This window comes from Stenella coeruleoalba (assembly GCF_951394435.1).
Source record: "Stenella coeruleoalba genome assembly, chromosome: 7".
NCBI lineage: Eukaryota > Metazoa > Chordata > Mammalia > Artiodactyla > Delphinidae > Stenella > Stenella coeruleoalba.
In genome coordinates this window covers 14,783,405-14,798,465 of record NC_137153.1, presented here as the reverse complement: position 1 = coordinate 14,798,465, position 15,061 = coordinate 14,783,405, and the positions used below count along the sequence as shown (strand labels likewise).

At 37.1% G+C, this 15,061-nt stretch overlaps 1 protein-coding gene across 1 annotated transcript in view; it reads left to right on the top strand.

Annotated features, from left to right (window-relative positions):
* FBXO8 (F-box protein 8) overlaps positions 1-10,773 on the top strand; it is a 38,981-nt gene extending 28,208 nt beyond the window's left edge. The window contains exons 4-6 of the mRNA XM_079927356.1: positions 6,477-6,595; positions 8,441-8,637; positions 10,160-10,773. Coding sequence (XP_079783482.1) covers positions 6,477-6,595; positions 8,441-8,637; positions 10,160-10,347 — 504 coding nt within the window. The 3' untranslated portion in view covers positions 10,348-10,773. The remainder of the gene's footprint in view (positions 1-6,476; positions 6,596-8,440; positions 8,638-10,159) is intronic.
* The last annotated feature ends 4,288 nt before the right edge of the window (positions 10,774-15,061 follow it).

Here is a 15,061-nt window from a genome sequence, read left to right as displayed (position 1 = left end):
TTTTTATTTATTTATCAAAGTAGAGTCAGTCATTTAAATAGCCATATATGTAGATATGTATGTGTATATCTATAAATGCACATATTACAAATGCAATATTTGTGTGTGGTTTTTATAAAGTGGGAATTCTAAACTAACATTTGTGCTCAAATGTGTCACTTTATCATTAGTTTGAAGTGTTATTTATCATACCTTAACCTAATAGAGTTTTATCTCCATATTTTGATTAGGATGCTGTGTTTTTCTAATTTACAGACAGATTAGAGATGGGGCTTTTTCTAGAAGCTTACATCACCTACCAGCAATTGTCAATACTAATTGTAATAATGATTGCTATATTTAATTATTAGTAGTAATTTATCACAAGTAACATTATCTTCATGCAGTGATCTAGCCCAGTTATGGGTGTGACTCCTTGGAGACTGTTAGAACTCACAGACATGGCTCGTTTTCTGTTTGAGGCTATTAGAACCAATTAGTAGGGACTTTTTATTGTTATTTGAAACCTTAGATGATGAAGTTCATGTTATTTTGTCCGATGTCGTTGCTTTCTCTCCTATGAAAAAGAAACAGAAGATCTGTCCCACGCCTCTCCTCCATTTTTCCTGGACTCCATTAGAGATGATTTTCCATTTTTCTTTTGATTTTTTTTTGAACTATCCCTCCTTTTTGTGAGTTTCCTATTGACATCTTCTAGCTACAAATAATTTAGGGCGTATGTGTGACTGTTCTTAGCAATTCCTCAGCATTGTGCACTTTCACGTACGAACAGCCTTCCATAAATTGTTCTTGGAAGCTGAAAGTCTTGCCAATGCAAACAGGCCCATGAATAAGCTGACTTCAGTCCATGCTCATGACTTTTCATTATCCTCCAGATAGAATGTGGTGTTCTGACCAATTTCAGTAAGTGAATCAGAGGGAACTGGCTACATGGGCCCTCTCTCTTCTCTCCACAACTGTCACTTCTCCATGTAAGTGTGGACAGCGTGTGCGCTCTGTTCTTCCCAGGGAACTGACAAGACTGAAATCTGCAGCTCAGATTTGAAGCTGACATCAACATTATCTTTACGTATCTTTCCCAACATTTATTACCCCCCTTTTCCTCTTAGTTATAAGTCACATAGAACCTTCCAGTGAATAGCCTAGTTGTGGGTACCTCAGTCAGAGGAAAGCATTACTTATTACTCTTATAAAATAATCTTTCTACGTAGATGACTTAAAAAACTTGGGCATAGTTTTTGCTTTAGTTTTTTCAATCTAGTGACTAGATTAGGAATAATTAGAGTAAATTCCCATGAATAAAATTACCATGAATAAAAGTATTGTGTGACATTTCTGAAGTTGTGTGCTGAAGGTCAGTGTTATATACATAGGAGAGTTGCATGATAAAACTTAGTGGGCAGAATGAAATGAAATGACAGCATAAAAGCATAGATACCTAGTCTTAACCTTTCTCATTAAGTAATCTTCTGCATTTATTTCACTTCAGCTAAAAAGCAAGGTGTTGATTTTTTTTAAATTTGCAGAATACGTATCCCTAGAAGAATTTCACCTATTCAAGGTCTATGTGTTTTTTCCTCTAACTGTAGAGCACATGTTCTCTAATTAAATAGGAAGAGTGAGAACTGCTGGACTGGATAAAAATTAATAGGTTTTACATTTTCATTAGCAATTCTGCTAGCACTATAAAAAGGAGAAATAGTATTAGAGATGTCATCTTAACCACTGCTGCTGCTATTATCAAACAAGACAATGGGAGTACTCTGACCTGTAGAGGGCTGCACTCTGATGTGCTAACTTTTTAGAAATAATTAAGATTTTAAAATAAAAGCTTTCACAATATATATTGTATCTTATTTTTACAGTATTTTTAGTACGAAAATGTTACATTTCAATTGTTCATTTCACTGTGGTTAAAATGTATACTTGAATATTAATAGATTAGAAATCTAGATTGAAGTATTTTGTTTTATAAATATTTATTGTTAAAATTTAAGGATAGTTATTCTAAAAGTTTTCAAATGTCCTTTTAAAAAGAAAATTAAATGCAGTGTCCAGTTCGCTTTCTATTGTATAATGTTCAAAGGACAGATTTATTACCTGAACAGCAGTAGCCATGATACTTGATTTTTACATTTTATACAACGGCAAATTTGAACAAAACTAGCTAAAGCAAATTTTTTTAAACTAAATTTCTTTCCTAAGTTGTTCTTTAGGGAAACAAATTAAGGGTACTCCCTAGCATGTCAGTTTTGTTTTATTAGTGATTTCTTTTATTGATACCAACTGTTACACAGTGTGTCTGCCAAGTGTCTGGGCCAGTTGCCAGTACTTTCAGTACTAGTAGTCAGCACTTAAAAAAAAAAAAATTAAGACTTTTTTATTAAGAGCAGTTTTAGCTTCACAGCAGAAGTCAGTACTTTGCATGCCTAGCTTACTAGAATTCACTTTGTCCCCAAATACATATTTTTTGGTTCTGAACATATATATGGTAGATTTTACTTTTGAAGTACAAATAATAATGATTTGATTCCAAAAAATAGGTTTTATTAAAAGAGGAGAGAAAAACATGGGTATTTATATAATAAAAGATAAGAAAGTAGATATAAAAACAGGAATTGCTGTGTGAAAGGAGCCATTCTTATCATAGTAAGCAAATGGAGAGATACATTAGGTAGGGGACTGAGCTCAACACATCCTTTTCTTCACTCTGAGTTCCTTCTTAATCTTGGCTTTAGCTATTTGCATATGTTTTCTTGAATTATTTGTGTTTGCCACCTAAATAAACATTGTGTCTAAACAGCTTACCGCTCTAATTGGAGTGTTTAAGTCTTGATGCTGTCATTTGCATAACAATTTTTAGTGACATAATCCATGGAGAATGCTTTACAGAATTTCTTGATTTTTTTTGTATTTGAATCACTGACAGCATGAGTTCTATTAAAGAAAACCGTAGCATGAGATGAGATGAATTCACCTTAACTTCTCCTGGGTTTTCATTGCTGCTTGGCCCTCCTTTTCTTTATTCCTAGTGGATTCCCTGTTATACCCTGCATCACTGTTGGTAGAAATTTTTACCATTTTGCTCAAGGAGCCAAGCCAGCTCTCTTTTTCAACTCTCTCCAGATGGCTCATCCTCCCTAAAAAGAAAACCGACATGCACTCTGTTTTTGTCTTTTAACATTTTCTTCAAGCACCTGTCTCCAAACCAGTACCGCTATCCTGTCTTCCAGGCTGAGAAAGCATGTTACACCCCACCTGTGTTTTCATTCCTTTCCCCTGCTCTCCTCTTCTCTACTTGCAGCTCCAGTTATCTTCTCTTTCTTATCTTTTTGCGCTTTAATTTTGCCATTTTTTCCCTCCTATATACGAATACATTTTTCAAGTGAGTTGGCTGTACTCAGTTTCCTTACCTTGCTCATCCCCTAGCTTTCTACTTGGACTTGAGTTCCCATAACTCTGTGGAAAGGGACCTCTTGAAAGACATTATTTAAAAAGTTTCTTAAAGCAAAACTCTTCTACTTGTGTCTATCACTGTAAACCTGGCAGTGTGCATTATTTGGGGAAGACGTTCCATAGCTTTCATCAGCTTAAGGTCTTCACTCAAACCACACACAGTGTTTATTCCTTTTTCCTTGTGACACAGATGTCATAAGTCTTAATCTTTTCAGATGTCTTAATGCCTTAATCTTTTCTTCTTTCCTAAATAGCTTCATCTTTAGACCTAATATCCCTGTATCCCTCAACTCTTCCTCACATAACATGAAGTCTAGACGCTCCAACAATCCAATCAGGCCCTGGTTTCCTTTATTCAGATAGTTCTAATTTGTCAGTATGCCCCATAAAATGTGACATCCAGAATTGGACACTTTTTAGTGAATCATGTAGATGATAATGAGCTAAAACCTTCCTTTTTCTGGAAACTATGTTAATATAGGCTAATATTAATGTTCATGATTTCCTCTCTGCCTGTGAGACACACGTGCATGCACACACGTACACACACAGAAACACACACATATACTGCTGAGAGTTTTAGTTCTGATTAATAACTATAATTAATGCTATATGATCTAGGGATTCCTCTGTACCATTCTTGTAAAACATTATTAAAAATCAAAAATACTCATACACATATTAAACAAATACGTAGTTATTCAACAGATGTCATGCTATGGTTTCTTTCGTATTTTATTGCTTTTTACAAAACAAGATAGAAATTCGGATGGTGGCCAGCTTGCTTATTGAAGACAATTATAATCCGGTCCCATGTCCTTTTCTGTTTTGTCATCCCTTACTCTTCACTCTGAAAGCCCTGCTAAAGTAATCTTCCTTTCCAAAGGAATCCCGGGCTTGAAACTGATGCTGTCTTTCCTCAAAACCAGCAGTGTTGGCTGATTTCAAGCCTGTGTAGCCGGTTTTCAGGACTGGGTTGAAAACCATCTGCTTACTCCTCTGCATCTGATTGATTTTGGAGAACTCAAGTGAGGTTACATATTAAATTCTCAAACATGTATTCCGTTAAAAAAGGAAATGACCAACAATTGTATGATGCTTGCATAAGGCAAATGCCAGTGTTAATTTACAACTGAGGAGCATCAAACCATATTAACAATGGCATATATCATATAATTAGAGAATTACATGCTATTTAACAGATCACATTAGTGTTTTTTTTTACATTTTGTAAATTTTTAAAAAGTAAGTTAGAATTAGTTTTGTGTCTCTTAAATACTGATTTACAAGTAAGCATGAATAAAGAACCTATTAATTACTACTTAATTGACATTCCTTTGTCTTTGAATCACTTGGATTAAAATTACGCACTGGTGATACTTCTAATATGTTGTTATGCTTTTTAAATGGAGGAGTTTTAGAAAAAAAAATCAAAACCTGGTTTAATTTTGCAGAGTAGATCAATTAAATATACAGTCAACTCTCGATTGTTCAAACGAATGGAGGAAAGGATGGAACAAGCATTCCTGTTTCTCTCGTTCCTGCCCCCTCAGACAATTGCTGAGAGCCTCATTCCAAACAAGTTCTTTGGCTTTTCATCTTGATCGTGTTACGTGCTCTAGCCTTGTATCCAGGGTGCAGTCTGAAATATGGCTTACCACTGAGTTGGCAAAGTTTCACGTTCTCACGTTCTGCTCTTTATATGCTTTTTAAAATCAGTGCCTTAGGATTGTTTTTATACTTTTCAAATTCTTATGAAAATCTGATAACATTGCTAATAGCCTGTTATCCTCATAAAATTAGTTTTATATAAAAACCTTATCTTTGAATTACATTTTATAGATTATTAGAACCTTTCAAAAGCATAACCTCATGGTACCAAATTGCTTAAAAAATGTAATATAAAAAATTTATGAGAGTTTTTATAAAAATTCTTCCAATTTTTTGAATTCCTAATGTATGCAATATTTCTGATCACTATGTAAGTGTTTGTAAAGGGAAGAAATGCGGAAGGAATTTATGTGTGAAAACAGTATGTTGTATGTATATAATATGTCATTTTCTCTACCAATTAACTGCACACATTGTGCTATTATCCAGACATGAGCATTCATGGGAATGCATGTATCTGGATAACTGTGAGTTGAAATAAACACACCTGCTTTTATTTCAATAACTGCACATTCAAATCCACATAAGGCATTTATTTGAATGTGACCTTCATATACATGAGAGAACATTGGTTTCAGTGTTTGATTTTTTTGTTGCTATTTTGTTGTTGGTGGTTTAAATCTAAAGTAGGGTACAACCTTACGGGTAATGCTTCTCTGGAAAACTTTGCATGCAGAGAAAAGGAAATTCAAAGATAAACCCTATGAAAAACACTGAAATTGTTTTGTCTTATTATGTTTAACCTCAGTGTGCATTGGAGCTAAATTCTTACAGAATGTATTGATAGCAGTGCTTGAAGCCAAAGTGTATACCACCCATAAACCAGTCTGGAACTCTGCTCCTTTTACTTTAAGTAAATTTAATGATTATTCTTTCCAGAAAAAACCTGTTAGTCTTCGATTTGGAGAATGCTTTTTTCTCAAGAAGCTATTTCCTTGAAAAGTGTGTTAGAATATGTGTCTGAGCTTTAGAAATCATGTTTTCCATTAGGCAATTGAAGTGTTTGTTGTAAGGCTTATTCTTAAAGTCTGTGTAATTGTTCTTCCCCACTCCCCCCACCCCCAATTTAGGTCATATTTCTGGATAGTTTTAACTGACCTGAGCCAGAAAATTGAATTAGGATGTCCTTAGAAGTCTTAACTTTGAATTTCCTACTTTTCATTGCATGTAAACTATCAACCACAAATAACAGTTTCAGTTCAAGTTCTAGCTTGTATTTTGCATGTTAAAGCTATAAACAGTCTATTAATGCTGGAAAGAATCTATAGCTATTGTTCTGCTGTTGCCTAATTGTTAAATTTACAAAGGAAGACTGATTTTATTTATGTAGACTTGTCTTTCTGTCTTAGGGAGTGAACTACTTTATGTCCAAGGGCATCCTAGATGATTCACCAAAGGAAATAGCGAAGTTTATCTTCTGTACAAGAACACTAAATTGGAAAAAACTCAGAATCTATCTTGATGAAAGGTAAAAAAAAATTAATTTTTCATCAGACATGAGTTAAATACTGCTTTTAATGAGTTAAGTTTTACCTTAAAAACTGTACTACGTAGCATTCATCTAGTTGCAAAATTGCGTGAAGACAGGAAAAAGATTCCTATACCTTGCAAATCATTTCTCTTGCGAGCTGATGAGGAATTTACCATTGTAAAGGTAAAAAAAAAAAGCCCAAGCACAGACGCAAAATGGAAGTCCAGCATCTTTGTGATGGCAGACCAAAACTAGACATAAAATCTAAGTGTTTGGTAACTAAAAGTTCTGAATTTTGAAATTGTCCATATACATATCAAATGGACAAATAGTACTCATACACACAAACCCTATAAGGTGTGTATATTTGCATCATACTACACAAAAGTGTCATGTAAAAGCTTGAAAATTCCGGAAGTGTGATTTAATAGCGTGCTTTACAGAGACAGTGCCTCATATGCTGTTTTGACTTGATAGTCATTCATTTGTACTCTTGAATTCTGGGTATCAACAGACAGAAAAATATTGTGAAAATATTTTGATGTGACATCACCGAACTACCATTTTAAAAATTACAGATCTCATAGAAATCTAAAGAATGGCTCAAAAATGTGTTTGTCTTTTCATTGTAATTCTCTCTTTTTTTTTTTATTTCTCAGGATTTTTCAACAACAATTTGTATTTATTATATTCCAGGAACTTTGCTAGAAGTAGCAGTATGCAGTTGATTAAAACATAATCCCTGTCCTTGAGGGGTTTATAGTTCAGCATATCGGTCATTGAAAGAAATTTCTTACGTAAAGACGGTGTCATTAACTCTTTTTGTCCTTAAATGCTAGGTACCTAGGGATCAGCAGTTTTTCTTTAAAGAACCAGATATTTCTGTGAATATTTTAGGCTTTGAAGGACATATGCTCTCTATTGCAGCTACTTATAACTTATAACACATGCCATTGTGTCATGAAAGCAGACATAGACAATAAGTAAACAAGTGAGTATAGCTGTGTTCTAGTAAAACTTTATTTATAAAAACAGGCAGTGGGCTGTAGTATTTGGCCCACTAGCTGTAGTTTGCCTATCCCTGCCATAAGCAACTGGTAGAAATTAAGATTTCTATAATCATGGTCATATAATCACAGTTGAGTTCAGTAAGGATTGAAGCATATTATAACAAAGTGTGACTATTAGAACGCTATTGATAAAAAATAAGTATATATGCACATATGTACACAAATATTTATAAAATTGTAAACAACCTAAATCTATATCATTAGAATTCTTATATCCATAAGATACGCTACTGTGGAGCCATTTAAATGAAAGAGTTAGATCTTTGTGTAAAGACACAGAAAGCTGCTCACAATACACTATATGAAACAAGCAAAAGCAAATTCTAGAACAATATAGGGTATATGTAGACACTTAAAAAAAGTCTGCATAAACAATTGTTACCTCTGGTGATGTGGATTGGTATGGAAAGTGAAGATTCTCCTTATTTTCATAATTAAAAAAATAAAGAATTCTGTTTGTCATTTGGATTTAGCCAAGAAGATACTTGAAAAAAGTTACCATTTTTAATATTGAAAAATTCATTTTATAGTTAGAATTTCTAGTTTCACCTTGTTTTGTTATTCTATTCATGAAGATTTTTAAATTGCTTAATTTGATAAATAATCATACTTTGATGTTTTAAAATTTTAAGACACATATACTTTGTAGGATTGCTGATGTGGTAATCAACAAAGTATTTTCATCCAAAAAATGAATAATCTGTGATTTTTCCCATCATTTTTTTAATAGAGAAAAGTTAACTAAAGCTGTACCTTTTTCTTTTTCTACTAGGAGAGATGTCTTGGATGACCTTGTAACACTGCATAATTTTAGAAATCAGTTCTTGCCCAATGCACTGAGAGAATTTTTTCGTCACATCCATGCCCCTGAAGAGCGCGGAGAGTATCTTGAAACACTTATAACAAAGTTCTCACATAGATTCTGTGCTTGTAACCCTGATTTAATGAGGGAACTTGGCCTTAGTCCTGGTAAGAATGTATATAGTGAATTCCTTCCTTCTCCCATTCCCATCTCTAGGTAAAAATAGTAGTAGATGAGATATTTTTCTCACTATGTGGAAGAATGCTTCCTGTAGTTACAAATACTTGTCTTATTGCTTCTAGCAATAACTAGTTTGTCATAGCTATTATTTACATGTAGTAAATATACTGTTTTAGGAGGAAAGTTAGACTTAGGTATATAAATTCTTTAAAATTCTTGTTTAAGCATTGGATATTTTTACTAGTCTAATCAAAAACTTGAGAGATTATTTTTAAAGCTTTTAATAATACACATATTACATAGGTAACACCTAGAATTTTTCTACTAAAATTTGTTTTTAATACAACTAGTTTTCACTGTTTGTGTGTATGTGTATATGGGCATGGTATAGCCTGAGTCACCTATGTATTTTTTTCATGTGATATGGATTTATTTCTCTCTTCATATCAAAAAATCTTGTTGTGCTTCTCTTACTACAGAGATTGCAAAGCCTTTTCCTATCATATGAAATTTGTTGAGCATGCTTGTGCAAGACAATCTTTATTAAGACTGCAATATTCTGAAAAATAAACACCATAGTAGTAGCAAGTACTAGTAGCAAGTATCATGAGGTTTCTTACTGTTTTAACAGTAAACATCAACTATTGCCCTGAACAATATAAAGAAGAAAGTTTTTGTTGCGTGGGCTCAAGTTTAGCAATTTTTTCCCTAAAGGTTTACTTTTGAGATTAATATGTAAATTCCATAGACCTTTTAAATACATATCTTAAATGACAAGGGTAATTTAATAAGCTTGTGAGATGTTTACGTTTTATTTTCTAGTACCAAGTTAATACATTTTATTGTCATTAAAAATGCTTTCTAATTAAATTAGGTTTTTGTAAAAGCATTTGAAAATAAGCATCCGACTTTTTTTTTTTTTTTTTTTTTTGCCGTACGCGGGCCTCTCACTGTTGTGGCCTCTCCCGTTGAGGAGCACAGGCTCCGGACGTGCAGGCTCAGTGGCCATGGCTCACGGGCCCAGCCGCTCCGCAGCATGTGGGATCTTCCCGGACCGGGGCACGAACCCTTGTCCCCTGCATCGGCAGGCGGACTCTCAACCACTGCGCCACCAGGGAAGCCCCCCGACTTTTTTTTTAATGGGAAGATATACTGACAGTACAAATGTATTTAATGGGTAGTTGAATGGTAGTTGAATTTGAAAGCAAGAGGCAAATAAAGCCAATTCTGAAATTTTTAAATTTAGAATGACTTTTTACTATAAACTCCTAAACTATTTGAAGAAAATGCTCACTGAATTGGTGTTCAGTTAGGATGATCGACATCCCTGTTTGCCCAGGAGAGGAGTTTCCTAGGACACAGGACTTTCATCACCAAACTGGGGAAGGCCCAGGCGATTATGTTTAATTATAATCTAATCTTGAGCTTTAGAAATTATGAACAGTTTTGCCTTTGAGACCACAGTTTAAAAACCAGCCAGTAATTCAAGGTGTTTCTTTTTCCTTCCAGATGCTGTCTATGTACTGTGCTACTCTTTGATTCTACTTTCCATTGACCTCACTAGCCCTCATGTGAAGAATAAAATGTCAAAAAGAGAATTTATTCGAAATACCCGCCGTGCTGCTCAGAACATTAGTGAAGATTTTGTGGGGCACCTTTATGACAACATCTACCTTATTGGCCATGTGGCTGCGTAAGAGCACAATTGCTAGGACTTTAACTTTTAACTTCAAACTAAAACTACCCAAGGACTTATTTAGAGGATATGGGGGTTACATTAGTGCTGGTCATTCTAGCCTCTGTATACAATCAAGCTTGAGTGTACAACCTTTTTTTCTTTTACTCTTTTCTTTTTTAGTAATTTCCTTGGGGAACTAAAGAATTTTGCAGAATTTTTCTTAATTTTGCTTATCATGTTTTGCACAAAGCAGAGCCATTGTCTGACACAGCTGTTTAAGAATGTTAAACTGACATTATACTCTAAAAAAGATGGTATATTTGTGCATTAGATTTGCCTGAAAAACTTTATTCATTTCCATTCTTTTTTAAAATACCATGTAATGTGTACATATTTAACTAAAAAGATTTATAATCATAATTATTTTATTGTAAAGATTTTAACTAAAGCCTTTCCTTTTTCTCTCAAACTGAGTTCTGAAATTTATTTGATTCTGATATGAAATTATTACTGTCTTCATAAACGTTGGATCTGACTTCAATAGAAAGCAATACCAGCTTCTCTTTCCTTTGAACTTTGAAAAGAGTATTGATTTGTTACTATGCAAAACAGGCACTTATTTTTATAACAGAAATTAATCACTTCATTTTTTAAATTTCTGCGTTAGTTAAGTCTCAAGTCCTTTAAACCATAGCAAAACACGTTAAAATCTGTTTCCACACATAAGAACAAAATGTCATTAGAACTTATATCTGAAGTAGTCAAACCTTACTATTCTCCTAATTTTTTTTTTATAAATTTATTTATTTTATTTATTTATTTTTGGCTGTGTTGGGTCTTCGTTGCTGTGCACAGGATTTCTCCAATTGAGGTGAGCGGGGGCTACTCTTCCTTGTGGTGCGCGGGCTTCTCATTGTGGTGGCCTCTCTTGTTGCGGAGCACGGGCTCTAGGCACACGGGCTTCAGTAGTTGCAGCATGCGGTCTCAGTAGTTGTGGCTCGTGGGCTCTAGAGCACAGGCTCAGTAGTTGTGGCACATGGGCTTAGTTGCTCCGCGGCACGTGGGATCTTCCCGGACCAAGGCTCGAACCCGCGTTCCCTGTATTGGCAGGGGGATGCTTAACCACCACACCACTAGGGAGGCCCTCTCCTAATCTTGATGATTTCTGTTCAGAATTAGTTGGGAAAGGAATATTGTGAATGATGGTAAACAGTCTTTATTCATTCATTCAGTATATATTTATCAAGGGCCTTCCATGTGCTAAGCATTGTGCCAGGTACTAGTGATACCTGGACATGGGCTCTGCCTTCACAGAAGTTACATGATTGGATAATGAGAGGAAAACTAGCACTTAATGGAGAGCAAACGTGTGATGTATATCTTAACAGCTATTTAATCATTAAAACACTTAGCATTGCAATGATAAAGAACAATGTAGGGCTTCCCTGGTGGCGCAGTGGTTGAGAGTCCGCCTGCCAATGCAGGGGACACGGGTTCGTGCCCCAGTCCGGGAAGATCCCTCATGCTGTGGAGTGGCTGGGCCCGTGAGCCATGGCCACTGAGCCTGCGCGTCCGGAGCCTGTGCTCCGCAACGGGAGAGGCCACAACAGTGAGTAGTCCTGACTTCCAGATCTAGCCCTGATATTGTAACTGAACGATGTACTACAGAATTTTCAAAGACAAAACATAAGATAACCAAAACAACTTTTGAAAATCAAAGGGAATTTCAGACTGGTAGTAAACAATTTCTAAGATTCTGAAGCAGATATCTAAATATATTTCACATGTGCATAATTTTGAATTCTGTGACAAAATAATTCTAATAAGTGTACTAATCAGTGTCTTCATAAATGCATACACCTGTGTAAACCAAACCCATATCAAGATATGCAACCTTACACAATGTATATGCAGTTAACACTGTATCCCTTAATATAAAATATAAACTTTGTAACCATAGAGGTGTATTTACCCTGTCGGTTATCTTACAGTTGTCATCTGTCTTACATATAGCGTATGTTATAAACTCCACAATATAATGGTATAATTTGCTGTGGACAGTCATATATATTTTAAATAAGAAAAAGAGCTGTTTTGTATTTACCCACATTATCATTATATTTGAGGTGGCTCTTAGATGATCAGTAGGGAGAGTTTAGAGAAAGTCTTTCAATGTCTCATTTCTCACTACAAAATTAAGTGTAGCCTCCCTAGTGTGGCATGTAAGACCCTTCACGATCTGGCCTCTGCTTACCTTTTTTTTTTTTTTTTTGCGGTACGCGGGCCTCTCACTGTTGCGGCCTCTCCCGTTGCGGAGCACAGGCTCCGGACGCGCAGGCTCAGCGGCCATGGCTCACGGGCCCAGGCGCTCCGCGGCACGTGGGATCCTCCCATACCGGGGCACGAACCCGTGTCCCCTACATCGGCAGGCGGACTCTCAACCACTGCGCCACCAGGGAAGCCCATGGCCTCTGCTTACCTTTTTTTTTTTTTTGCGGTACGCGGGCCTCTCACTGTTGCGGCCTCTCCCGTTGCGGAGTATAGGCTCCGGACGCGCAGGCTCAGCGGCCATGGCTCACGGGCCCAGCCGCTCCGCGGCATGTGGGATCTTCCCGGACCGGGGCACGAACCTGCGTCCCCTGCATCGGCAGGCGGACTCACAACCACTGCGCCACCAGGGAAGCCCATGGCCTCTGCTTACCTTTAAAGCCTCATCTCCAGCAACATTCCTCAAATGTGGGGATCTTCCCGGACCGGGGCACGAACCCGTGTCCCCTGCATCAGCAGGCGGACTCACAACCACTGCGCCACCAGGGAAGCCCATGGCCTCTGCTTACCTTTAAAGCCTCATCTCCAGCAACATTCCTCAAATGTGGTCTGGTCTGTCTTTGCCTTTTACAAGCTGTTCTTTCTGTAGCATCCTCCTCTCCCTCCTCTATCTAAAGTCCCCCTGGTGGCACAGTGGTTAAGACTCGCGCTCCCAATGCAGGGGGCCCAGGTTCGATCCCTGGCCAGGGAACTAGATCCCACAATGCATGCCACAGCTAAGAGTTTGCATGCCACAACTAAGGAGGCGGCGAACTGCAACCAAGGAGCCCACCTGCCTCAGCTAAGACCCGGTGGAACCAAGTAAATATTTAAAGTCCCCCAACTTATCACCTAAGATCCACCTCAAATCTAATTTCTTGGTCAAAGCTATCAAAGACTGTCTCTATCACACATACTACTGGTGTTAATTAATTTTCTACATGTCCAACTTCTTTATCAAAATGTGATCTTCTTAAGGTCAAGGATTGCTCCCAGCCTGTCAGATTCTATTGTAAGGCCTGAACTAGGCAAGTGGCAGAGGATTTACAGAGGAGGAATGAATTTTTAAAAACAACTGAAAATTGATAGGATTTAGTGATTTGGGGGAAGGGTTTCTAATATGAGGATCTGGTTGTCCTATCATCAAAGGTAGCTACTAGGGGAAGCAACCAATGGGATGAAATAGAAAAGATGATGTTTCCAATTTTTGGATGTTTTGAATTTGAAAGAATCAATAGAACATTGCAGGTACAGAATAAGACTAGATATGTAAGTTTGGGGGTCATTATACGAGGTAAAGCATGGGAAAAGACACCTCCTCTAGGGAATATGTTGAGTAAAAAGAAATACTTGGGAAACACAGCATTTCAGGTTTTGTAGAGAAAAAGAAGAAAGAAAATGAGTGCTCTTTAAAACTGTAGAAGGGGGCTTCCCTGGTGGCACAGTGGTTGAGAGTCCGCCTGCCGATGCAGGGGACACGGGTTCTTGCCCCCGTCCGGGAGGATCCCACGTGCCGCGGAGCGGCTGGGCCCGTGAGCCATGGCCGCTGAGCCTGCGCGTCCGGAGCCTGTGCTCCGCAACTGGAGAGGCCACAACAGTGAGAGGCCCCCGTACCGCAAAAAAAAACAACAAACAAACAAACAAAAAAAACTGTAGAAGGACCAGAGAAGAATGGCATCCCGAGAGCTAGGGAAGGGGAGTTTCAAGAAGGACGCTGAGCTTTGCATGTGCTGCAGCCCAAGTAGATTGTTCCTTTCTCATCTACACTCAGGCCTTTTCGAGAGTCTACCTTTTCCACTTGGGGCTGAGTTCTTTGAGGCTAGAAAATCATAGTAGCGCTAATGGCTTTTATATCGTCTCTGCCCAAATACCTCCTTATTCAGTGTGTAATCTGAGCTCTGCGGAAACCCACAAGAGAACTTATGGTCCACTGCAACTCAGACCTGTCTACACCTTCCTTCCCGGTAAGGGCCATGTTGTTTCAAGCCCAGAACCCACCATACCAACTGCATACTGCTAGTGCATCCTTTCTATACACCATCATTACTTATGTTTTTAAAATACAGTACAGATTATATTTTTTTAAGAAAAGGAAAAGAGAAAATGCTCGAAAACTTTTACGAGTCCTCCAAATTGATCATCAACAGGATTTTTTCTAAGCGCACTCTGTTCAAACTAACACTCTCGAATCTCATCTGTGGTGCTTTCTCTCTGGAAAGCTTGTAACCCCTCCGCCGCTTTGCCTGTTGAAATGTTATTTGTCCTTCAAAGTCCCCTCAGACTCTTTCCCTTCCCGGGCAATTTTCTCAATTCTTGCAGGTGGAAATTTTATTCTTCTTATGTCTCCCTCAGTACCTAACACAGACCTTGGCCCAAAGCAGTTTCTCAGTAAACCTAACTGAATTATTTTAGCCCTGGTTTAGTTT